This window comes from Carcharhinus amblyrhynchos, chromosome 15 (genome assembly GCF_965287045.1).
Source record: "Carcharhinus amblyrhynchos chromosome 15, sCarAmb.v2.hapA, whole genome shotgun sequence".
NCBI lineage: Eukaryota > Metazoa > Chordata > Chondrichthyes > Carcharhiniformes > Carcharhinidae > Carcharhinus > Carcharhinus amblyrhynchos.
This window is the reverse complement of record NC_137338.1, coordinates 21,976,965-22,003,785: the sequence shown is the minus strand read 5'-3', so window position 1 is coordinate 22,003,785 and position 26,821 is coordinate 21,976,965. Positions and strand designations below refer to the sequence as shown.

Here is a 26,821-nt window from a genome sequence, read left to right as displayed (position 1 = left end):
GACTAATAAATAAATAAACTTTTTATTTTAATGAGGGGCGGCACGATGGCACAGTGGTTCGCACTGTTGCCTCACAGCGGCAGGAACCTGTGTTTGATTCCCCGCTTGGGTCATTGTCTGTGATGAATCCACATGTTCTCCCTGTGTCTGCGTGGGTTTCCTCCTGGTGCCCTGGTTTCCTCTCACAGTCTGAAAGACACGCTGATTAAGTGCATTTCCATGTTAAATTCTCCCTCAATGTACCCAAACCGGAGTGTTCATTTGCATCAAAAAAGTGCCTTGAGCTATATACTAAGATGTTTTACAGTTGCGCAGTCAGACAAATAAATAACAAGTAAACTATGGAGGAGAAATTAGGGACAGATGAAAAAAAAGTGGGTTTTTAAACAATGTAAGGCCAGAATCAGAAGTCAGCAGAGTTTTCTGAGTGTTGCAAGCCTGGAAGATGTTACAGGTCAAATGGTCTGAAACCTTATCTCAACTTAAGCCATCAAATTCACTTTTCCTGATATGCAGGTCTCCTGGGAATCATGTGATACTTATGTGAAGACTCAGTGAAGACTGATTTCTACAACAGCCTCAAACAAATTTTGTAGCAGCAACATATATATAACATAGGACCACAAAGCAAGGCTGGAGCTTAAGGGTAGCGTGTCAGGGTGGCTCAAAGTGGTTCCTCAGGATTCAATATCAGGCCACCTCTAGGCACTGCATATGGCAGTAATAAAAGTAAATTACTGCAGATGCTGGAATCTGAAACCAAAAGAAAATGCTGGAAAATTCTCAGCAGGTCTGGCAGCATCTGTAAGGAGAGGAAAGAGCTGACGTTTCGAGTCCAGATGACCCTTTGTCAAAGCTAAAAGGCATAGAAAGTGGGAGATATTTACACTGAGATAGGTAAGTTCCAGAGGCTTTTTACGGGTGTTAACAATCTTAAAAAAGTAATTTATGTCACCAGCATTTAGCTTCTATTTTGGGGGTGTTATGGTCATAGAATTCAGTGTTGAACTACAGTGTTATCTAGAAACCACATTAAATTAATTAATGACAAATGTCAATATTCATAGGGTGAGGGAATGAAAGATGAGTCATCGCCACTGGGTGATGGACCGCACACTTTTGAGGAGATTCCAGCTACAGTTCTTCTTTTTCCTCAACCATGGATTTCCACCCACAGTTGTCGACAGGGCCTTCAATAGCGTGAGTCCATCTCCTGCGCCACAACCCTCACCCCGTCCCCAGAACAAGGATAGAGTCCCCCTTGTTCTCATATCTTACCCCACCAGCCTCTGCATGCAAAGCATAATCCTCCATTTTTGCCAACTCCAGCATGATGCCACCACCAAACATATCTTCCCTTCACTCCCTCTGTCAGCATTCTGCAGAGACTGTTGCCTCCAGGATAACCTAGTCCAATCCTCCACTATACCCAACACCTCTCCCTTCACTCATGGCACCTTCCCATGCAATTGCAAAAAGCGTAACACCTGTCCCTTTACCTCTTCCATGCTCACCATCCAAGGTCCAAAACATTCATCTCCAGGTTAAGCAGCATTTCACTTGCACCTCTTTCAATTTGGGGTATTGCATTCGCTGCTCCCAATGTGATCTCCTGAATATCAGCGTAGACTGGGTGATCGCTTTGCTGAACACCTTTGATCTGCGTGCAATCAGGACCCTGACCTTGCTTGCCATTTTAACACACGATCCCACTCCCACGCCCACATGTCTGTCCTTGGCTTGCTGCAATGTTCCAGTGAAGCTCAACGCAAACTGGAGGAACAGCGTCTCATCTTCCGGCTGGGCACTTTACAACCTTCCGGTCTCAACATTGAATTGAACAACTTCAGATGATCAGCACTACCCCACCTTGACCCCTTTGTTTTCATTTTCTTTAATTTTTTTACTGTTCTCTATCATTTGTTTCTTTATTGTCTTTCTTTTTCCTTCACCCCACTCTTTCCCCCCTACTTTATCCTTCCTTTCCGTACCTTTTCTCCCCCTTTGCTAAATTTTACCTCTCCCATCCATCCCACATCTTCATCTGTCACAGCTTACCCTCTGATTTTAGTTTCTCTGTCATTTGGCCATTCGCACCCTTTATTCTCTCTATATGAACTGCCATTAGCAGCCTTTACCCCTGATTTCTGTGGCTATGATTCATCTTTCAATCCTTCATCCTACAGTATAAATATTTCCCATTTTCTACGCCTTTTAGCTTTGATAAAGGGTGATCTGGACTCAGAATGTCAGCTCTTTTCTCTCCTTACCGATGCTGCCAGACCTGCTGAGATTTTCCAGCATTTTCTCCTTTGGTGGCATACAGCAGTAATTTGGCCAAAGGCAAAGAACAAACTGGCATGAACATTTTCAAGTGATAGCAAAACAGGATGTATCAAGAAATTCTTTACAAGACCACAGGAAACTGCAGTACTATATTGGTGAGACGGGGAAATGGGCAAAAAGGGAGACAACTGGAATTTAATGCAATGAGTTTCCGGTCACCTATGCACGCCATTACTAAGACAACCTATTTTCACCTCTGTAATATAACATGACCTGTCTCTGTCTCAGCTGATCTGTGACTGAAACCCTCATGTCTTTGTTATCTCTGGATTTGACGAGAGGTAGCACATTGATTCATTTGTCTGATCTCCCAGATTCTACCCTCCATTAACTTGAGGTCATCCAAAACTCTGCTGCCCGTGTCTTAACTCCCATCCAAGTCCCATTCATCTATCTTTCTCGCTGATGTACATTGGCTCCTAATCATGCAACATCAAAATCTTGATTTTAAAATTCTCCATTGGAATCCCTCCATGGCCTCACCCACTCCCCTGCCGGTATCTTATGACCTCGCTCGCCCGAGGCCAACGGAGATTGCCATTTTGTGCGCCTCGCCTGCCCCAATTCTGGGGTGGATGAGGCAGTAAAATTCCGGCACCCATCTCTAATCTCTTCCAACCCAAGAGGGCTTCCAACCATCTGCGCTCCTCAAATTTTGGCCTATTGAATTTTAATCTTCGGTGGCAGTGCCTTTATTTTCTTTTATAATGCTAACGTGAAGCACCGTGAGATATTATACTACATTAAAGGTACAAGATAAATATGTTGTTGATGAGCAGTTTTTCTTTGCTTAACAAAACAGAACACCAGTAAACGTCCTCAGGATAGAAGTTTACGGATGTGGAAAAGCAAAGAGACTGGAAACTGCAGGTTCACCAGAATTAAAGATAGTGTCTCAGGTTGATAATGCTGTTAACAATAAGTGAGGTGGCATGGTGGCACAGTGGTGAGCACTGTTGCCTCACAGTGCCAGGACCTAGGTTCCATTCCCGGCTTGGGTCGCTGTCTGTGCAGAGTCTGCACATTCTCCTCGTGCCTGCGTGGATTTACTCCGGGTGCTCCCGTTTCCTCCCACAATCCAAAAGATGTGCTGGTTATGGCAATGGCCACGCTAAGTTCCCCCTCAGTGCACCCGAAACAGGTTCCGGAGTGTGATGACGAGGGGATTTTCACAGTAACTTCATTGCAGTGTTAACGTAAATGTACTTGTGACTAATAAACAAACTTTAAAAACTTTCACAGGGTGATACAATAGTGAATGCAATTCTGTCCATTCGTGCAATTGCAGACTTGTCACTGTGCTGGAGGAGATCACTTGGTCCATTGTGTCTGTACCAGCTCCAAGTAGTCAACTCAATGGGCTGAATGGCGTCCTTCTACACTGTAGGGATTCTAGTTACTTAGTGCCATTCGGCCAACTTCTACCTGTAACCGTATATGCTATTCCTTTTCAGATGAACAGACCAATTTGAATGCTTCGATTGGAGCTGTCTCCATCACACTGGCAGGGAGTGCATTATAGACCTTACCTACTCAATGCCTGGAAAAGTAGCTTTTCGTCATTTATACTTTTGTTACTATTTTAAATCTGTGCCCTCTTGTTCGCGATACTTTGATAAGTGGGAACAGTTTCTCCTGGTCTACTCTATCCAGACCCCTCATGATTTTGATTACCTCTATCAAAGCTTCTTTCAGCCTTCTGTCCCCCGACCTTCTCCTCAAGGAAAACAATCTCTACTGAAGTTTCTCATCCATGAAACCATTTTGTGAATCTTTTCTGCACTCCCAATGAACTCACAACTGGACACAGTACATCAACAGAGCCCAAACTGCTATAAGTTCAACACAACCACCTTGCTCTTGTGCATTATGCTGCAACTAGTAGAGCCTAGGATATTGCACACTTTATTAACCCATCTCTCAAACTGTCCTGCCATTTTCAAGTAAGAAAATTAAAAGTACAGCTACTTCTACAAATGAGTGACTTGCAGGTATATGATCAGCCAAGACTACATGGAACACAAGATTTAAAATGAAATTGGTGCCCAAGTTCTTTACAGTTAACTTTAATTCCCCCTCCCCCCATCCAGTTCAAGCCCATTATGTCTGTGCAGGCCCTTCCAAAGAGTCCCATTAGTTCCAATCACCCCTTATTTCCCCAAAGCCCTCCAAATATTTCCCCTTCAAGAATTTTACAATTCCCTTTTGAAAAGTTATTAAATTTAATAATAAATCTAAGATTCTATATGCCTCGACACTCCTCTTAACAAGCCATACCACATTTGTGTTCAAAAAAAAGTTTATTTATTAGTCACAAGTAAGGCTGCAATTAAGTTACTGTGAAACTCCCGTGGCCGCCACAGTCTGACACCAGTTCAGGTCAATGCACCCAAGCATGTCTTTCCGAATGTGGGAGGAAACGCACGCAGACACGGGGAGAACATGCAAACTCCACACAGGCAATGACCTGAGCTGGGAATCGAACCTAGGTCCCTGGCGCTGTGAAGCAGCAGTGCTAAATACTGTGCTACCATGCCACTCCCTCCCCCATTGTGTGTGTACAATGAATCAATTACTACTCCTCTGCATTACATTTTATCTGATGTGGAGAAGCCAGCGTTGGACTGGGGTAAACACAGTAACAAGTCTCAAAACACCAGGCTAAAGTCCAACAGGTTTATTTGGCAGCCCCCTCATCAGGTGAGTTATATTTTATCTGCCACGTGGCTGACTATTTCACCAGTCTATCTACCTCCTCCTGAAACCCATTACTATCCTCAATTGTTTGTTACACTTCTGAGTTTCATCTGCAAACTTCAAAATTCTTGCTGCATACTTAAGTCCATGTTATTAATATACATCAAAAAGGTGCTGTAGAATACTAAAAAGGTAACAATAAGCATACATAAAATCATGATGTGGAGTTGCCTGCGTTGGACTGGTGTAGGCACAGTAAGTAGACTCACAACACCAGGTTAAAGTCCAACAGGTTTATTAGGTAGCACAAGCTTTCAGTGCGCTGTCCCTTCATCAGGTGACTGCGTAATTGTAACTTAACACATAAAATCTTACAAGCTAGTATCACGTATAATATTAGGCATCTGACCAAGAGTGGGATACAAGTTGATAGGAGGAAATAATAAGTTTAATTCTCATTTCATTAGAATAATGTAAATTATGAAAAGATGAGACAGGATAGATAGAAGCGTACTTTTTCCAGCAATTGAGGTTTTCAAAACAAAAGGCCATAGAGACTGAATTTTGCATATTACGGGGAAGAAAGTACTTTGCACCATTGTATGGCTGTGTATTTAACTCCACAGTTAATGACTGAAGCATGTAAACTGCATCAATATTCAAGGTTTAAGTTAAGGGTGGAGAAGAGTTGAAGAACATGGCCCTTAGAATTAAATGTGATTAATCTCCATGCGAGCAAATAGTCTAAACACTAACACAGATTGTCTGGGGTGAATGTTTATTAAGCCTGTAACTTAATGTATAAAATTCAGAGAACTAATAAGTTACTAGGCAACTGATCTTTAAAGCACACCATTGTGGTTGCTATGTCTCAAAATTCCTCATAATTATTGATTCAGTTCATTCATAATTCTGGCACTCTCTGCAAGGAGGGGTATGAAAATTTCTTTTTTTAGAAAGCTGACTCATAACATTCAGAAGTTGAGTTCAATAATGTGAAGATTTACCAGAAATTTCCACCGAAGAAATTCTAAAAATATCCTTCAAGAAATCAGACCAAGATACTGACTACAATTATAGCTGGGCTCAATTCTGATTTCAGAAACAGCATCGTATAAATTCATTATGGCACAGAAGGAGGCCATTCAGCCCATTTAGTCTCTGTTGCACAATTCAGTCAGTCCTATTTCCCCACTCTGGTACAGCCCTGAGAGTTTATTTCCTTCGAGTGCCTATTCGATCTTTTGAAACAACTCATTGCCTTCACTTTCACCATCCTCATAGGCACAGTCAAGGTCATTACCACTCACTGTGTAAAATGTTCTTCCTCATCTCTCCCCTACGTCCCCTGTTCAAAAGCCTAAATCTGTGTCTCCTGTCTTTGTACTGATCAGGAAAGCTTTTCTTTCTCTATCTTAGCTAAACCTATCATATTCTTGTTTATCCTTCAGATTTTCTGTCAATCTCCTTTGCTCCGAGGAGAACAATTCCAGCTTCTCAAATCTAGCCTTGTGGCTAAAATCCCTCGTCCCTGAAACAATTCTGGTGAATCTTCTCTGCATCCTCACACATTCTTCCTGAAGTCACTGAAATTTAGAAAGCTTTTCTTTAGTTGTGACCTAACCTAAAAGGAGAACATTGTCGTCAACTTCAGAAGCAGAGTGGAAAACATGCCCCTGTCTACATCAACGGGGACAAGGTAGAAAGGGTCAAGAGCTTCAAGTTTTTAGATGTCCAGATCACCAACAACCTGTCCTGGTCCCCCCATGCTGACACTTTAGTTAAGAAAGCCTACCGAAGCCTTTAAATTCTCAGGAGACTAAGGAAATTTGGCACGTCTGCTACGACTCTCACCAACTTTTATAGGTGCACCATAGAAAACATTATTTCTGGTGTATCAGGGCTTAGTATGGCTTCTAGGCTGCCCAAGACTGCAAGAAATTACAAAAAGTCGTGAATGTAGCAAACCAGCTTCCCATCCATTGACTCTGTCTATACTTCCCGCTGCCTCGGAAAAAAAGCCAGCATAATTAAGAACTCCACACACCCTGGACAAACTCTCTTCCGCCTCCTTCCATTGGGAAAAAGATACAAAAGTCTGAGGTCATGTACCAACCAACTCAAGAACAGCTTCTTTCCTGCTACTGTCAGACTTTTGAATGGATCTACTTTGCATTAATTTGATCTTTCTCCACACCCTGGCTATGACTGTAACACTACATTCTGTACCCTCTCCTTTCTTTCTCTGTGAATGGTATACTATGTCTCTATAGCATGCAAAAAAATAATAATTTTCACTGTATACTAATACAAATGACAATAATAAATCAAAATCAAATTAAATAACCAGTGTTTTAAATGGTTTAGCGTGACTTTCCTACTTTTCATACGCTGCATTTATGTATTTGCCAGTTTTTTGTAAATTTTATAGATCTGATTTATTTGAGGAATGCATAAGACGACTAATTTTGAATCAGCAACAGGTTTGTTTATAGCATTTTAATACATCTCAGAACGCACAGGATTTCCAACATCTGGTTTCAATCCAGAGCTTTTGGTCTTTTCTGGAATCTTCTGATTTCCTAACTTTCTAATTCCATCCACAGGCTTAAACAATCATGTATTGTGACATAGATCAATAACTGAATCAAACACAGAATAAAGCACAAGCCCAATTTCCCATGCCTTTGCAAACATGCCCTGTGACTTTCAATGATTTATGCATAAGAACTTCCAGGTTCCCCTGTCCCTACATGGTTTTACAGCTGGTTCCTTAAGCCATTATTTCCTCTCCTTATCCTTTCTGCCGAAATGCATCACCTCACATTTCTCTAAATTACATTTTATTTGCTAGCCTACACCATGTTATAGTCAACTGGTATCATTCTCACTCTTTGCCACGCTTACAGGTATGGTACAAATTAGTAAATTTTGAAATTTTATTCTGTTGTCCAATATCAAGTCATTTATACCTTTTTTTTAAGAAACAAACAATGGTCTTAGCATAGATCACTATTACCAATGTGTGTATTTCCCAATTCTTTCACCAGATGTCGGTGTCAATGGCCAGACCAGGATTTGTTGTACATTCTTAGTCAGCCTCAAGGTGGTGGTGGTGAGCGGCTTTCTTGAACCAATGGTGTCAGAACACCCAGAGTGTATTACAAAGGGAGTTCCAGGATTTTGACCAATAACAGTGAAGGAATAGTGTTAAAGTTGCAAGTAGGGATGGTGAGTGGCTTGGAGGGGGATCTTCCAGACGGTAGGGCTCCCATACATCTGCTCTTATCCATCTAAGTCATAGAGGTTGTAATTTCAGAAGGTGCTGTCCAAAGAAGCTTCATGGTTTGCTGCAGTACACGTTGTAGATGGTACACACTGCTATCACTGTGCCTCAGTGCTTGAGGGAGTGAATATTTCAAGCGGCGAATGGGGTACCAATAAAGTGGACTGCTTTGCCCTAGATAATGTTGAGCTTCTGAAGTGTTGGTAGAACCTATACACATCCAGCCAAATGAAGAGTATTCCATTACACACACAACTTGTTCCTTGAAAATTGTAGCCAGGCTTTGATGAGTCAGGAGGTGAGCAATATGCTGCAAAATACCCAGCCTCTGACTTATTCTTGTAATCACATTATTTATATAGCCAGTCCAGTTCAGTTTCTGGTCAATGGTAACCCCAATGATGCTGATAGTGTGAGATTCAGTGACGGTAATGCCATTGAACATCAGGTGTTTGATTCTCTCTTTGGTGGAGATAATCACTGCCTGGCACTTGTGTTGTGGATATGCCGGCGTTGGACTGGGGTAAACACAGTAAAAAGTCTGACAACACCCGCACTATCTGTAACCCCTGTGACTTGCCTGGGTTTGCAAAACCTCACTTATTGTACTGTCTGGAGACAATACACATCTCTTTAACCTGTGATCAGTGCTCCTTCCACTCACATTGTCGGCCACTTTAGGACTTGAACAGCAGGTTAGGTGTAAAGATTCGCATTCTAATCAGTAATCTGTAAACTGTCTGTACTTTATATGCTCTGTCTGAGGCCAGAACTCTCCATTCACCTGAAGAAGAGGGAAACCCCTCGAAAGCTAGTGAGTTTACTATCAAATAAATCGGTTGGACTAAAACCTGGTATTGTCAGACTTTTTACTATGGCACTTGTGTGACATGAATGTTATTTGCCACGTATCAGCCCAAGCCTTAATATTGTCTGGGTCTTGCTCCATTCAGAATCTGTGCATTCACTTGAGAAATGATTGCACAGACAGTACTGATCCTCCTATTCTATGATTCTCAATTTTGTTAACTAGTCGCGTGTAGTACTTTGTCAAATGCTTTCTTAAAACCCAACCAGACAGACCCTTTCCACTTACTGGATATCAAATCAACAGATTTCTCATGCCAAATTATACCAACCTCAATTGTTTGCTGGTTGAATAAACTAACCCTGCACTTGGCTTTGAGCAGTTCAGTCCCACGTTTACCACATTAAATCAGCAGTGCCATGTCAAAAAAGAAATTCAACACTTTCATATATTAAAATTAGTAAAGGAATTTATTTAAATTGCCTATATTCCAAAGGGATATATCCCTACAACTGTTTGCATCTCGAGCTAGTAACTGTTGGATTTTACCTACATTCGAATTTATGATATAGGAGCAGCAGTAGGCCATTCAGCCCCTCGAGCCTGCTGTGCCATTCAATATGATCATGGCTGATCTCATTGTGGCCTTAGCTCCACTTTCCTTCCTACCCACCATGCCGTTGAGCTCCCTTGTCAATCAAGAATCTATCTAACTCAATAACCCTCCCTTGATCACTCTCTTCAGAATGCCCACAAATTCACAACCATCAGAGGAAAAAATTCTTCATATCTCTACTTTAAATGGAAGACCCCTTATTTTTAACCTGTGCCCCGTGGTTTTTGGCTCTCCCACAAGAGGAAACTTCCTTTGAGCATCCACTCTGTCAAATCCTCTCAAGATCTTACATGTTTCATTAAGTTAGCCTCATTCTTCTAAACTCTCAACTTGTCCTCAACTCAGGAGTCAGTCAAGTGACCCTTTGAATTGTTTCTAATACAGTTATGTCCTTCTTTCAACAAAGAAACCATAACCATAATTCTCAAGTTGGTTTTGAACTGCTAGTAATAGCCAACTTTCATTTCCTCTCGCTGTCTCACAGCCCTGTCATGGCATTATTGTTTCTTCCAGAACCATTACAAATGGAAATAAGTCTGGGGAAAGTATTTCCTAAACAACAGCAAACCAAGCATACAAATTAAATTTTTTATATTCGTGTCACAAGTAGGCTTACATTAACACTGCAATGAAGGTACTGTGAAAAGCCCCTAGTCGCCACACTCTGCTGCCTGTTCGGGTACACTGAGGGAGAATTTAGCATGGCCAGTACATCTAACCAGCATGCCTTTCAGACTAGGGGAGGAAACTGGAACACCTGGAGGAAACCCATGAAGACACAGGGAGAACGTGCAGACAATGACCCAAGCCAGGAATCGAATCCAGGTCCCTGGCACTGTGAGGCAGCAGTGCTAACCACTGTGCCACCCAAATGCTGTTCATTGTAATACTTAAAATTTAAGAAAATAAAAATAGATGGAAGTGCCTACCAAGATAGTAAAACCTTTTGACCCAGTGTATATAAATTGTGATTATATCGCTTAAAATTTTAATTTTTCTTTTATAACTGTGTTGAAAAATATGCTAAATCTGGAGTGTTTAAATGCTTCTGCACTAAAATGCAAAAAATTTATTGAATAAGTCTGATTTTAAAATAATGTTTCCTGCACATTAAGTGCGCATTTTTCCTGAACTCATAATATATTCCTCTTACATATTTTACGTTGTCCCTCTAATGTGAAAACGATCTCCTAAAAGCTTCTTTGAACACACTAAGGACCTCAGCACCCTTTAATATAACACTGACCCAGCGTGGCAACTATAACACATAAGAGCTGGGAAGTACGACAAGCCAAGACCAGGAAGTGACTGGCAGAGAGCAAATATTTGGGAGAACTGTAATTGTAACATAGTTCACCTTACTTTTAAGTACAAAAATTAGAATTACAATATTCAAATTGTAAAAATAAAACTAAAATTACAACGTCCAAATTGTAAAAATAAAACTAAAATTACAACATTCAAACTGTTAAAAAAAACGCAACCAGTTTTTAGTGTAATCTGCTACCTTAACGCGTGTTCGAGCAAGTAAACTCAACTAAGTCGAGGATATTAACACTCACTCGCACATAAAACCCCTTCTACTCGAGAATAAAGAGGAAACAACATGGATATTGATGCACACCATTCGGATGTCCTGAATCTCGCTGCATTATAAAACTTTGTTCTGGCGAGGATTCCCATTTGAAGCAAACTTAGGCGGGGAAAGAAAGTTGGGCTTTTTTTTATACCCCAGGAGAAAACTATATTCACAAAGCAGGAAGAGGGCAAGAGGATAAAGCTGCCCACTCTCAGCTTACCTCAACATGCTTCTACTTGGAGTCGGGGATTTTCATACGAACAGAAACCTTTCCAGCAACTGAAGCATGAATGCGAGTTGTGGGCACGATCCTCACCCCAGCCACAGATCCTCGGCGCAAGTCTCTGCAGGTACAGGAACAAGACAACCTGTTTCAGCAAAACAGCGCTTCTCGACTGCAGGGAAGGGGAGGTTCCTGATTCAGCACTGACATATTCTCAATACTCTCATTCGGAAAGCAAACGCTTGGAAACGAGGTTGGAATGCACAAGTCCAGATACTTTACATGAAAAGATCCTGATTCCACGGCTATGAGCTGCTGTCTTTCCTCTCTCTTACACACACATATATGTATCTTATACACACAAATCTGCAAACCAAGTCTTCAAACCTACTTCCGTTCTAGTGGGACAATTTCACGTAATGCCAATCAATAAATTAGTCCGCTTGACATTTACTGCGGCAAGCAAAACTTTTTGAATCCCTGCACTCGAGCACGAAGTGAAATGCTCCTCCAGTCACAGTGCCACTGTTTAGGAGGACTTGCGTGCGAGCTATGAAAAAAACAAACTATTCCATACTTTTGAAAGTTTCTTTTGCTCCTTTTGTTCTGCTGTTAATGAGTATGTGTTTCTTAATGGTTTCTTGTCTGCCAGAAATTATTTATTTTGTCGGATAGAAGTCTAAACAGGAGTTTTGGGGGATTGTGCATTCTCTTAATGTTGATAGAGTCTGTATTTCCTCAAAACCATTATTTTTGATTTACAGCAGTATTTACACATTTAGGCCTGTACACGGAACTGGAGCTTCACCTTCTTCCAGAACCCCCTACTTCCCCGTCATGTAATCTGACACCATAGTTATATCAATGCCATACATGTTTCTGATGTTAACTCTTTACCCTACGTCTCTCCCCGAGTCTTTATCCCGATCATATTTGCATCCACCCACATTTCCCCCCAAACGTCACAGGATTAGTCTCTGAGGAGCCTTGGCAAATCATCCTATCTTCTGTTGAGATCAAGGGTATTCCTTACTCCCTGTTCTGTAGATATGAATGTGCTTCTGCATGGTTATAGAGCTTGTAGTAAATCTTTCTCCATCATTGAGATCTGAGTAGTAAGCCCAAGTTCAACTGGCTTTCTCTCCAAGGATATTAAGGCACTGTGGTTTCTCCTTATGGTACCCCGGTTTTAATTCTGTATGGCCTTGGTTGCAGAATTTTTCAATGATCATACCTTCCTTCTATTGATATAGGACATCTAATTTAAACTCTGTGGGATATGCTTTCATAATGCACGAATATGAAATATTTCATATTCATTTCACTCTGAAATGGTTCTGGGAGTGTGGTGTAGATGTCTTGCTTCTGCTGAGGCCTGGAATCCTGTTTTAGTTCAAGATTAAAGTTAAAGTGTATTTATTGGTGTCACAAGTAGGCTAACATTGCAATGAAGTTATTGTGAAAATCCCCTAGTCACCACACTTCAGTGCCTGTTCAGGTACACTGAGGGAGAATTTAGCATGGCCAATGCAACTAATCAGCACATCTTTCAGACTGTGGGAGGAAACCAGAGCACCCAGAGGAAACCCATGGAAACACAGGGAGAACATGCAGACTCCACCCAGTGATCCAAGTTGGGAATCGAAGCTGGGTCCCTGGCGCTGTGAGGCAATAGTGCTAACCACTGTGCCACTGTGCCTGTTGCTGCTTGTTGTTCGGCCACTGGGTCTGTATCTCAACTTGTATCAGCTGCTCTGATGTCTTGGTGAGTCTTTATTTTTGTCTTTCCAGCCCAGTATCTCCTTTTTTAAGGTGAAATGTGTCTGTTACTTGCTGCCACTGTTTCATTGTGTGGTAGGGGTCTAGACAGGGATTTTAGGGATTGTCTTTTCTCCCAAAGTGTGCTGCTCAAGCCCACAATTTCTTAAAACCATTACTCTTTGTTAAAGCAAGTATTTATGCATTTAGAGTATTTACACAGGTTGGAGCTTCACCTTCCAGGTTGGTGTTACTTCTCCATGTGATCTGACATCATTACATCAGCATCATGTATGTTTCTGATATTTACCCTTCATTCTTATTATCCTGCCATTTCAAAAGTAAAGTTTATTTATTAGTCAGGCTTACATTAACACTGCAATGAAGTTACTGTGAAATTCCACTAGTCAGCATAGTATGGCACCTGTTTGGGTCAATGCACCTAACCAACATGTTTTTCAGACTGTGATAGGAAACCAGAGCACCCAGAGGAAACCCACGCAGACATGGGGAAAATGTGCAAACTCCACATAGTGATGCAAGCTGGGAATCAAACCTCGGTCCCTGGCACTGTAAAGCAGCAGTGCGAACAACTGTACTACTATGCCGCCCAGTACTGCTTGCCATTGTTTCGAAAATCCCCCTTGTGAGCAGAGTCTTATGGTGAATAGCCAAGTAGACTGATCGGTGATCAAGCCTTCAAGTAAAGAGACATGAGAGATGATTAATATGAGATGGTGTCAAAAGGAACAGCTGGAGGAATGAAGACAGGAAAGAAAGGAATCTGGCAGTTGGGTTATAAACTGAAATGATGGAAGATGACAGACCTTAATAGGATCATCCCAGTGTTTTCTGAGTTGGTGCCAGATAGGTTGCTGCTGTCTTACCCTTTGTCCAGTGCATCATGTTCGTCATTGGCCTGCAGCAGTGCTCCAGTGAAGCCAAACGCAAACTGGAAGAATAGCATCTTATCTTCTGATTATGCAGGCATTTGCCTTCTGGGCTCAACATTGAGTTTAACACTCTAGACTGTGAACTTAACACTCCACTTTGACGTCCTTTTTGTTTCCTTTGTCTGTCCCTAAGCAAATCCCTTTCTCCTTCCCCCTTTGCGTTAAAATATATTTGAATTGACATCCACAGATGAAAAAACCAGCAGGATTTACTTAAGTTTTTACACAAATTTGACACTTGGAATTTCTTTGGGAGAATCTCACCCCATCTAAAACACTGCATTTCAAGTTTGGGCACTGAACTTCAGGAAAAAATGGATACAGCACAGATTCATCAAAATCAAATCAGGATTTACAATTATGATCACAGATTGCACACACTTAAACCATATTGCTGGAATTTATCAAGAAGGTTGAAGGGGAATCTAATCATGATGCTTAAAAGAATTAAGCGGATTCAATTGGTAACCATTAAGAACTATTTAATCAAGTGAGGAAATCCAGAACTAGAGCATCATCTTAGAGGCCATTTAGTATTGAAATCAGAAAGCAAGGAACAGTGAAAATCTGGAACTCTCTCCCCCAAATGGCTATGGAGGCCAAGTCAGTTGAAACTTTCAAGACCAAGGTCGCTAGCTTTTTGTTTAAGGGTATAAAGAGATGTTGAGTAAAGGTAGTTATGTGGTCAGCACTGCTGCTTCACAGCACTAGGGACCCAGGTTTGATTCCCGACTTGGGTCACTATGTGCAGTTTGCAGGTTCTCCCCGTATCTGTATGGGTTTCCTCCAGGTGTTCCGGTTTCCTGCCACATTCTGAAAGACGTGCTGGTTAGGTGCATTGACCTGAACAGCAGCCGGAGTGTGACAACTAGGGGAATTTCACAGTAATTTCATTGCAGTGTTAACGTAAGCCTTACTTGTGACTAATAAATAAATAAACTTTAACTTGAATTGAAGTACTTATTTAACTGATGGTAAAACAAACTGAAGGGAGCTGAATTGTCTACTCCTGTTCTTATCTCAGTTCACACCCATTTTTTCATTTTTACATTTCACACCTAGCCAAGGTACTTAACATAAAACAAAATATTAGGCAAAGCTTTCATGCAAATATGAGCATGAACATTTTTGCCCCAAGACTGAGCGTATATTTCCAGATCAATGTATCAGCATACCAGTGTAAGACTGATGAACTTGAGAAATGTGCAATCCTACAATCAGGAAGCAACTCAAATAGAAATTGGTACCTTTGTTTTCCTTCTCCAACACTTTCCCAAGCAGCATTGCTGATGAGATAGGTGACTCAAATTTGAGTTTCCTACACGGGAAAGCCATCTTTGGAGGCATGACAGTTGATGGCTGATAATGACAATTTTATTTATTAAAGACCAATTTCTGGTGTACTTCAAGCCTTGTAGTTCAGATGTGTCTGCATCACTTATGTGCCTAACAACTAGCCATAATAAATTTTTACCTTACTACTTCTAAACATTCTACAGAAACACAAACACGTTTACCTAATTACTTACCCTGGTTTCAATTGTCGTATGTTCTTTTCCCAGGCAGCCATCATAAATTAATGGAGAGACAGACCGTCTCTTAGGATAACTAACTCAAGTCATTTTCATCTTTATTTAGAAGTGGTAATACTCAATGCAGCATTCAAATTATGACCTCTCTGAGACTCACCACCAATCTTTGGATTAATTTGTTTATGAAATTATACATACCAATGTAGAGAAAGGCAAAAGATTTATACAACATCGCATGGGAAGGTAGCAGCATACAGGTATTGTCACTGGATCTAATAATCCAGAGACCCAGAGTAAAGGTTCTCGGGACCCAATTTAGAATCCTACCACAGCAGATGGTGAAATTTGAATTCTAATTTAAAATATTTGGAATTAAAAATGCACGAATCCATTGTTGATTGTAAAAACTCATCTGGTTCAATAATGCCCTTTAGAGAAGGAAATCTTGCATCGTTACTTGGTCTGGCCTACATGTGACTCCAGACCCACAACTATGTTGGCCTAGCCGATGATATCCACATCCCGTGAAATAAAATAAAGTTCCTGGAAAGTTGAAAGGCAACATTAGCCCTGAATGCAGATCTCATGATAAATAGAAATGAAAAGCTAAATGAAAGAAACAATCTATCACCTTTCTTACGAAAGAGAAATATCTATTGCAATTGTTAGCAATGGTGGAGTAAGAACTTGTTGAAAGGAGATGCAGATATTGAGATTTATTTGCCTCAAGGCTTAGATGGATTTGATTTTGAGACTTATTTGGTGGAAGAGTTTGTTGTAATTCTACATTTCAAGCCAAAAATGACTTCTAATGGAATGGATTCCCAAATAAGAAAATGAAAATATTTGCAAAGCCTTCTCTGATAATAGAAGACAAAATACTTTGCATGAAATCTTTTTTTTGATATAACTAGTGTAACACCCTGCCCACCCTGGCTGATGAACCGAGAAATGTGATGTTCACGTTAAAGAGACATGGCATAACCCCCTCGAGATGCCAACAGCTTCCCTAGCCAATGTATCTGGTAAATTTACAGTCAAATGTATCAATTCGCAATTTTATGATGATTTTAGAAGGATTTTTTATTTGTCCATTCTTAATTTCCAAAGGAATTGGAGTTAAGTGTAGGCCAGGCCAGGAAGGGATAAATTCCCCCTATCAAAGGTTATAACATTTTTGACCAACTAAATGTGCTTTTACAAAGAACAAAGAAAATTACAGCATAGGAACGGGCCCTTCAGTCCTCCATGCCTGCACCATCCATGCTGCCGGACTTAACTAAAACTCCCTACCCTTCCGGGGACCCATATCCCTCTTTCCCATCCTATTCATGTACTTGTCAAGATGCCCTTTAAAAGTCACTACCGTATCCGCTTCCACTACCTCCCCCAGCAATGAGTTCCAGGCACCCACTACTCTCTATGTAAAAAAATCTGCCTCGTACATCTCCTTTAAACCTTGCCCCTCGCACCATAAACCTGTGCCCCATGTAATTGACTCTGTACCGTGGGAAAAAGCTTCTGACTATCCACTCTGTCCATGCCTCTCATAATCTTATAGACTTCTATCAGGTCTTCCCTCAACCTCCGTCACTCCAGTGAGAACAAACCAAGTTTCTTCAACCTCCCCTCATAGCTAATGCCCTCCACACCAGGCAACATCCTGGTAAATCTTTTCTGTACCCTCTCCAAAGCCTCCACATCCTTCTAGTAGTGCAGCAACCAGAACTGAACCCTATATTCTAAGTGTGGCCTAACTAAGGTCCTATAAAGCTGCAACATGACTTGCCAATTTTTAAACTCAATATCCCGGCTGATGAAGGTAAGCATGCCATATGCCTTCTTGACTACCTTCTCCAACTGCATTGCCACTTTCAGTGAACTGTGTACCCGTACACCCAAATTTAATTGAAATTTGTGATCAAGACTTCCGAAGCTATTTAACTTTGGGGGAGTATCGGTAATTTAAATCAAATGCAGAATTCAGCTATAACAACCATGAAAGATGAACAGAATCACCAGGAAAACACTTTCAGCTCACAAGAACATCACAAAATGAGTTGAAACCAATGACCAGACATGTTTAGTAGCTACTTATTGCTTTAATGTCAAGATTTTGGACAAATTTTACATTCATGAAAAGTGCTTCTGAAGACAGCATAGAACTCAAGCTGAGATTGATTGACATCATTTTATTGCAGCGAAATCATCAGACATGTTTATATGCTTCATCAGCTGGACATTGTATTACTTCTCTAACTAACAATTTGCAAGAATCAGAATTCCTACAGTGCACAAGGAGGCCATTTGGCCCATTGAGCCTGCAGCGACCATAATCCCACCCATAGCCCCACATATTTACCCTGTTGGTCCCCCTTACATTATGTGGCAATTTAGCATGGCCAATCAAGCAGACCCACACATCTTTGGACTGTGGGAGGAAACCAGAGCACCCGGAGAAAATCCACACAAACAGAGGGAGAATGTGCAAAGTCGACACAGATAGTGACCCAAACCGGGAATCGAACGCAGGATCCTAGAGCTATGGGGCAGCAATGCTAAACTCTGTGCCACCGTGCTGTCCCGCAAGAAGTCAGAAACTTAACAGTCTTCAATTGTTCTCAATTCTATGAGTGGAAAATAAAGATTTTGAAACTGCGACAAGGAATGAGAAATTACTGAAGGCGGTTTTGAGCACATGGGCATTGTGAGAGGAATTCTAATATCATGGTTTGAACAAAGAATTGGACACCTCACTGGACAACTGTGGCTCATGGTTGACATTGATGAGATAATAATCTTGTCAATTAAACATTCGCCTACCTTGGGGCAAAAAATGGTATAAACATTGATGCAGAAGGGTGATTCAGCCTGGGCGGCTGCTTGAGGTAATGATTAGGAAAGGAGTTCACCAATAATTGAGTGATTGTACATATATATTTCTTGTAATATATTTGTGACCAACTGTAACAGATGCATTGTCAAGGGGATATAGTCACAGTGCTCTTTATTGTTCATATCTAGCAAAGACATTTGTGTTTAAGTTTGACTGCTGTCCCATTATTTCTTGTAATTCTTATATCCAAACTGTAGAGTAACCTGTCAGGGATAGAAGTTTACATCTTACACTCCTGAAGGATGTGAGCCACCCAAATGGGCTTTCATGAATCCAGCAGTGTCCAGTCGTTTTTTTGATGCCAGTTCCCAAACTGAATTTTATGAATTTAATTTCACAACTTGCTACAGTAGAATTTGAACTCACGATCACTCAGTTGTTCATCCAGCACTACAACCACTGGGCTATCAAACCACCATTTGGAGAAACACCTGTAAAATGCTCCATAGAAAATAAATTGACAAACAAATTGATTATGAATACTTCAGCGTCAAAGCCACTTTCATGATATAAAAATACAAAGAATAAAATTGAAATACTTTTTTTTAGTTCAGTGATAACAACAGATAGGAATACTTTATTGTTCTTAACCCAAGCCCACATATATTGATTACCCATTTACGCTATTCTCATATTTGCATAGCATTTTCATGGTGCTGACAGAATAATCTTTGCATTTGTGAACTTCACTGTGAGTCATTTAACTTTATTTCGTACAAAAACGTGTCAACCTTCTCCTGTTTTGAAAAACAAACTTCAAGCCATCGAGCTTGGACTACAACTGCTGTTGGATTCTCCTGGAGGTAGCCCTGTAACTCCTAGAGTCAAGACATAAAGATGATCAGTGAGGTCATTGTCATTCATTGCTTACAAAAGAGTTAAGTATGAAACTGAACAATTGCACCTCCATTTTTCACCAAACCTTGCGATCATCAAGTCTATCTTCAATCCACCCACGTTGCAAAGATTATACAGTTCATTTGGAAACAAATCTTTATAACTGTGACCATAATTTACTCACTGGCTAGGATCTTACCACTCTTCACATTGGCAGGATTTTCCCATCCCACTGCAGTGAACGGAGATTCGGCTAGCCACCAAATTCTCCAAGCTCACTGCAGCAGGAGCGTGGCAAGAACAAATGGCAAAACCGTGCCCACTGTGTTTCTTTCTTCTGAGAGACCTCACCCCACCTCCATTCTCTTCTACCAGCTTTGACCACAAATATCTCTATTTTGTAGTCTGAGCCAAGGCTCAGGTTTCCTCGACCCTAAACTTGCCTATTTTAATACAAATGTTAAAACTAGTTCACCTCTCCTATGTTTCTCCTGCACACACTATCATCTCCATTATACCCATTGTAAAAACACATTTTCCCTTTCTACTTTCACTACCTCCCCCTACCAGTTTATTTGAGGTAGTTAAAATCTCAGATGATCATCATTCACCATCTACTATTCACCTCATAGATTTGCCTACACATTTCTTGTTCCAATTCTCTTCCACTATCTGGTAGCTACAGTATATTTTTATTAGTCTGATGGATCTTTTATCTTTTACCTCATCCATGTCCGTAACCTACTGTTGATTACATCTGTTTTTTTCTACTCTATAATGTTATCTCCCAACTAGGACAGCCAGTCTATCTCTACCTTTTGCCTTGCAAACATTCTCAAAACTGTTCTCCCCAGTCATATCCTGGGAACTTCACCTTCATCCGGTTTTATTTCCCTTTCTTCCCCTCTTGCTGAATATAATGTTTTTCCTTCCTCAATGAAAATCATTTCAAGACATATCCCTATATATTTGAGATTTGTGGAAATGCTGCATTGAGGTTTTATATAGGAAAGCAACTAAAGGAAAGCAAATACAAGAAAAGTTGAAAAAAATAAATGAAACCATATAAAAGTAAGAACTCTATTTCAACTGATGTTGTTTACCTGCATTTGGCTAGAATCATCCACTTCTGCCACAATATGAGTAGTTTCGGCACAGAAATTCTGATCCACGTCACCATTATAAGTGCATTTATGTTAAAGAAAATACTCACCACCAAAGGAAAACCATTATAATTCACAACTGTATGTACAATAGGTTCACAAATGAAAATAGTGTATTCAGCATCTTATGAAATATGATATAAGATTTTGTTCCCACAATATTCTATCTCTAACACATGTGAGAAGTTCATGGATTTCCTCATCTACAAGATAGAAGTCAGATGCTCTCTGCTGCGTGCCCTCTTCTGCATGCCTTTTGAGCCAAAACATTCCCTGTTCCTCCCGTGCCCTAGCCTTGAGGAACTCATCCTCTTCTTTCATTCCCACATTTTCCCTTTGCCTGTTCGTCTATCTCCCTTGAACACATTCCCACTTATCTCCTGGTCGTCTGATGCCTCCCGAGAAACTATTTTAGTCAATATTATAAACAGTTTTCTTCTTTTCAAAAACCTCCTTAAATTGGCACTCACTGGGATGGAACACTCTTCTAACTTTAACCTGGTGCCAGCAATGTTCCCTTTAAAATTTAATTGTTATGCTCAGCTGTTTATCAGTGCATAGCATTTTTCACAGAGCAAGGTCTGCATGACATCATCCAGGCTGCTGTGTACAACATAGCAACAGTGTTACCAGCATAAACCCTGTCTAAAATCTGCAGGAATCATCAATTATCCAATACAAAAGGGTCCTCTCATGAAGTGTTAGGGTTTAGGCTCATTTCTCAAGCGATATCAAGTTCCAAAGATGTGCAGGTTACGTGGATTGGTCAAGCTAAATTGTCCCTTGGTGTTAGGGGCACTAGCTGAGGTAAATGCATGGGGTTATGGGGATAGGGCCTGGGTGGAATCACGGTCAGTGCAGACTCGATGGGCTGAATGGCCTCCATCCGTAGGATTCGATGATTCTATGAAGTGCGCCCTACATTGCATTTTAGTCATTCTCCAATAATACTCCTTTGCCTCCATTTATGTTTTAATTCAAGGAAGCTGTTTGAATTGACTGCAAAGCATGATCAAATTAAGGATATTGCAACAACAAAATCACTGGATAAATGTGCAAAATGCTCAGATTTAAAAATGTATCTACAAAAATTAAATGTCCTATTATAACCCACCTCTGCCCTTTCTGAATTCTCAGTACAGGATTAAAATGTATATATCATGATTCAAGGACAATTGGGATTGTTTACCACAAACCATAAAGCTATGCTCAGTGAAATTTAAAAAACCTTGATTATTGGGAAGTGAATGTCAGCAATGCTAACTGGCATTATTTGAAACCTACAAAAATGTTGAGAAAATGACCACAAGTACATGAGACATGATGAAAAAGGATATGTAATTAAATAACGGCTTAGCTTCTTCTTTTCTGATACATTGAAGAAAAATACGCTCACTCCAGACATGAAGTTTTGTAGAATGGCTGAACTTTCTGATGATTGGTCTGCAGCACCTCCCTCTGTCCGACTTCTGTTTGCTTTAACCTGTTTTGTTGATGTCTTCCCGGTTGAGACTGATGACCCAGAAGCAGATGTGGAAGCACCATGTCTTTTGAAATAGTAGCTGGCATATCTTGTAAAGGAATAAATCTTTGGAGGAGTTAATTGAGTTGCTTGATAAAGGAGAAAACAAGAGTTCTAGGAAAGCAGCTTAACTAAAAAATGTTATTACACTATCGAATCGCAAAGAATCTAATGGACTCAGTGAATGAATGAGATTGACTTCTTTCTTTCTCTTTACTTTGTACACAAAGAAAACAAAACATCAACATCTAATTAAATGGAAAGTCAATTAGATAGACTTAAATACCTGGCAGTATGGTGGCACAGTGGCTAGCACTGCTGCTTCACAGTGCCAGGGACCCAGGTTCGATTCCCGGCTTGGATCACTGTCTGTGTGGAGTTTGCACATTCTCCCCATGTCTATGTGGGTTCCTTCCAGGTGCTCCGGTTTCCTCCCTTATTCTGAAAGACGTGCTGATTAGGTGCATTGACCCAAACAGGCGGCGACTAGGGGAATTTCACAGTAACTTTTTGGCAGTGTTCATCTAAGCCTTACTTGTGATACTATTAAATAAACTTAAATACCTATGCAAATGTATGGCTCTCAAGTTCGTTGTTCCTTTTTCTCTCTGTCCACATTTCATTTTAACATACTTTAAAGTAAAGATTTTAAAGTTTATTTATTAGTCACAAGTAAGGTTTATATTAACACTGCAATGAAGTTACTATGAAATTCCCCTAGTCGCCACACTCCAGCACCTTTTCAGGTCAATGCACCTAACCATCATGCCTTTCAGACTCTGAGAAGAAAACCGGAGCATCTGGAAGAAACCCACGTAGACATAGGGAAAGGTGCAGATTCCATACAGACAGTGATCCAAGCTGGGAATTGAACCTGGGTCCTAGCGCTATGAGGCAACAGTGCTAACCACTGTGCCACCAGAACTTCTTTCATAACAGAGACAGGCAGTTGTATTACCCGTCCCCCGCATCTCCTAAAAAAAAATGGTTGAAAAGGCATGTATTGTCTCTCTACAAAATTAGTTTTGGTCAGCCATGTCTATGACATTTAAGGAAAACTATTATCATGTGTAAAGGACGCCAAATCAAATTCACAAGAAATCTACAACATGGGTTTTTGATGGTCTTACATGGAGTACATATTTTCCATAACTTCTGACAAATCAGCAATGAGAAACAATAAATAATCACAAATACCGTGAGGCATACAACACATATCTATAATATCACCCTGAAGATGATTGAAAGAACATTGGCTGGATGAGCTTGATGTGAAACACCAAGCTGCTTGGCCTATTTCACACCAAGTGACCATGAGAACAACAGTAATGTGAATTGAGAATCTAACACCTACTCTGGATTCCTTTTTTAAATTAGGCTTTCTGCATTAAAGGGAACCACAGGGGGAATTTTCCCAAGCTCCTGTCAGCAGGTTCAAAGGTGGGTGGGAGGAGAGAATTCAGCCCAAGGCGGCCCAAAAATTGGTTTCACACTGGCATGAATTTACAGCAAGATCTTGCCCTGGTGCCTATCACAGTGGATCAGGAAACCCACTGGAGTCCGGTGTGAAAATCATTTGCATCCTGCTATTGGGATGCAGATGAATGTCCAAACACCCCCACTCGATTCTTCATGGGGGCAACTGGAAGTCACGCCAGCATTTGATTTGATTTATTATTGTCACATGTACTACCATACAATGAAAAGTTGTTTCTTGCGTGCTACACAGACAGAGCATACTTTTCATAGAGAATGAAAGGAGGGCACAGAATGTAGTGTTACAGTCATAGCTAGGGTGTAGAGAAAGATCAACTTCGTGTGAGGTAGGTCCATTCAATGTCTATGGCAGCAGGTAAAATGTTGTTCTTGAGTCAGTTGGTACGTGATCTCAGGCTTTTGTATAACTTTCCCAACAGAAGGAGGTGAAAGAGAGAATGTCCGGAGTGCGTGGGGTCTTTGACAATGCTGGCTGCTCAGCTGTGGCAGCGGGATGTATAGATACAGTCAAAGAACAAAGAACAACCCAGCACGGGAAACAGGCCCTTCGGCCCAACGAGCCCGCGCCGCCGCATCACCCTACACCTACCCTGCCCCGCGTGTATGCGAGTGGAACCCCTAACTTAGCCAGATTCAGGGGAGAATATTGTCAATTTGGTATACCAATCAGCCTAAGAGCACATCTTTGGGGTGTGGGAGGAAACCGGAGCGCCCGGAGGAAACGGCTCTCCCATCGTCAACCGTTTTTGTCACCTCCTCAAAGAATTCTACCAGATTCGTAAGGCAAGACCTCCCTCTAACAAAGTCAATGGATGGGAAGTTGGTTTGCATGATGGATTGGGCTACATTCATTACTTTTTGTAGTTTCTTGCAGTGTTAGGCAGAGCAGAAGTCATACCAAGCTGTGATGCAACCAGAAAGAATGCTTTCTATGGCGCATTTGTAAAAGTTGGTGAAATACGTTCAGAGCAATGTGGTATACAGGTGTAGGGACTCAGCTGAACAATGCCTGGAGCTGCCTCCAGAGTTCAGGATGGAAGCCACCAGCACCCTTGGCTTCCAGAGCATCATACAGTGGGTAAATGGTGGACCTTCTGGATCAGATGTCCTGGAGTGGGTCCATATTCCAGCCTCAGAATTTCTCAGGAAGTTAATCTTTCGGTCTTTGAGTGCTTTCAGAGATCCATTTTCACTTTCAGCACGTCCACCTTCTTTCGTCAATACTGGGTGAGTGATTTTGGTGTTTGTTCAATATGGTGCCCAGATAGGATGGTGGACTTTGTGCCATCAGGCCTGGCCCACCTCAGAATATGTTGTAAAAGCACCCGCTTGCATAATTAATGAGGCTGGGACCAGAAGATTTGGCATGTTTTGCTGCTGTGGCGTTTCCGCTCCCACCACGGGACTTAGTCCCAAAATTGGAGACTTTGCCTCATAATTATATAATGCTGCCTTAATCAGCAGTACTTAAAGGGACTGCTGGATAACATTAAACAGTTACAATCTGAAAAACAAACTTGTACTTGGAGTCATGAGGGACAGAATGCTCTCTATAACTTAACAGCAGTTTGGAAGAGCACTAATCAACCCTCACCCAATTGCCTACCTACCTGAAGGGACATTGCAAGCAACGCAATGGTTTTAAATACAAATCTACTTCAACAGCATCCTGCCTGGGTACACACAGCAAACATCCATAGCCTGTTGGTCTGATTTAAATAAGGTCCAAGGTCTACATAAGAACATAAGAAATAGGAGCAGGAGTAGGCCATCTAGCCCTTCGAGCCTGCCCCGCCATTCAATAAGATCATGGCTGATCTGTCGTGGCTCAGTTCCACTTTCCCGCCCTCTCCCCATGTCTGAAGCATATCCATTCTGGGAAAGGATTCATCATTGCATTCAGTTTATGCTGCCAGGCGCCACCCCGTTTAACCCCAATTATGTTTTACAATATATAAGTAACATGAAGGGAATTGCTTGATAGAGCAGACGCAGCACGGTTTCATTAAAGGGAAGTCGTGTCTGACAAATTTACTGGAGTTCTATGAGGATGTGTCTAGGGCGGTGGATAGAGGAGAGCCGGTGGATGTGGTCTTTCTGGATTTTCAGAAGGCGTTTGACAAAGTACCTCACAAGAGGTTATTGCAGAAGGTCGGGGGACATGGAGTTGGGGGTAGGGTGTTAGCGTAGATAGAGGATTGGTTGTCAAATAGGAGGCAGAGAGTGGGGGTCAACGGGTGCTATTCGGATTGGCGGATGGTGACTAGTGGAGTGCCCCAGGGGTCGGTGCTGGGGCCTCAGCTATTTACCATTTATATAGATGATCTGGAGGAGGGAACCGAGTGTAGGGTGTCGAAATTTGCTGATGACACCAAGATTGGGGGAACGGCAAATTGCGCGGAGGGTGCGGAGAGTCTGCAGAAGGATCTAGATAGGCTGGGCGAATGGGCCAGGAAATGGCAAATGGAATTTAATGTTGGCAAGTGTGAGGTGGTCCACTTTGGTAGGAATAATGGTAGGAAGGACTATTACTTACGTGGCGAAAAACTGCAGCAGGCGACGGTGCAGAGGGACCTCGGGGTCCTTGTGCATGAGTCGCAAAAACCCAGCTTGCAGTTGCAGCAGGTGGTCAGGAAGGCGAATGGAATGCTGGCCTTCATAGCGAGGGGGATTGAATATAAAAGTAGGGAGGTCTTGCTGCAGCTGTATAGGGCATTGGTGAGGCCGCAGCTGGAGAACTGTGTGCAGTTTTGGGCGCCGCACCTGCGCAAAGATATTTTGGCCTTGGAGGGAGTGCAGAGGACGTTTACTAGGCTGATACCGGAGCTGAGGGGGTTGAGCTATGAGGAGAGGCTGAATAAACTAGGCTTGTACTCGTTAGAGTTTAGAAGAATGAGGGGAGATCTCATTGAGACGTATAAGATGATGAATGGGATGGAAAGGATAGAGGTGGAGAGACTCTTCCCGCTCAGAAAAGACAGTAGGACTAGGGGGCACAGCCTCAAGATAAAGGGGGGGCGGTTTAGAACGGAGTTGAGGAGGAACTTCTTCACTCAAAGGGTGGTGAATCTCTGGAATTCTCTGCCTGTTGAAGTGGTGGAGGCTGCC

General features: G+C 41.5%; 2 protein-coding genes across 3 annotated transcripts in view; both read right to left on the bottom strand.

The window, feature by feature from the left end:
* traf3ip2l (TRAF3 interacting protein 2-like) overlaps nt 1-11,922 on the bottom strand; it is a 59,369-nt gene extending 47,447 nt beyond the window's left edge. Inside the window, exon 1 of the mRNA XM_080203584.1 lies at nt 11,553-11,922. Within this exon, the coding sequence (XP_080059710.1) occupies nt 11,553-11,560 (8 nt within the window). The 5' untranslated portion in view covers nt 11,561-11,922. The remainder of the gene's footprint in view (nt 1-11,552) is intronic.
* Nucleotides 11,923-17,891: 5,969 nt separating this feature from the next.
* chd1l (chromodomain helicase DNA binding protein 1-like) overlaps nt 17,892-26,821 on the bottom strand; it is a 113,797-nt gene continuing 104,867 nt past the window's right edge. For both annotated transcript variants that reach the window (XM_080203581.1, XM_080203582.1), the window contains 3 exons: nt 22,034-22,256; nt 20,635-20,718; nt 17,892-19,512 (listed from right to left, as the gene is read on the bottom strand). In XM_080203581.1, the coding sequence (XP_080059707.1) occupies nt 19,381-19,512; nt 20,635-20,718; nt 22,034-22,256 (439 nt within the window). In that variant the 3' untranslated portion in view covers nt 17,892-19,380. The remainder of the gene's footprint in view (nt 19,513-20,634; nt 20,719-22,033; nt 22,257-26,821) is intronic.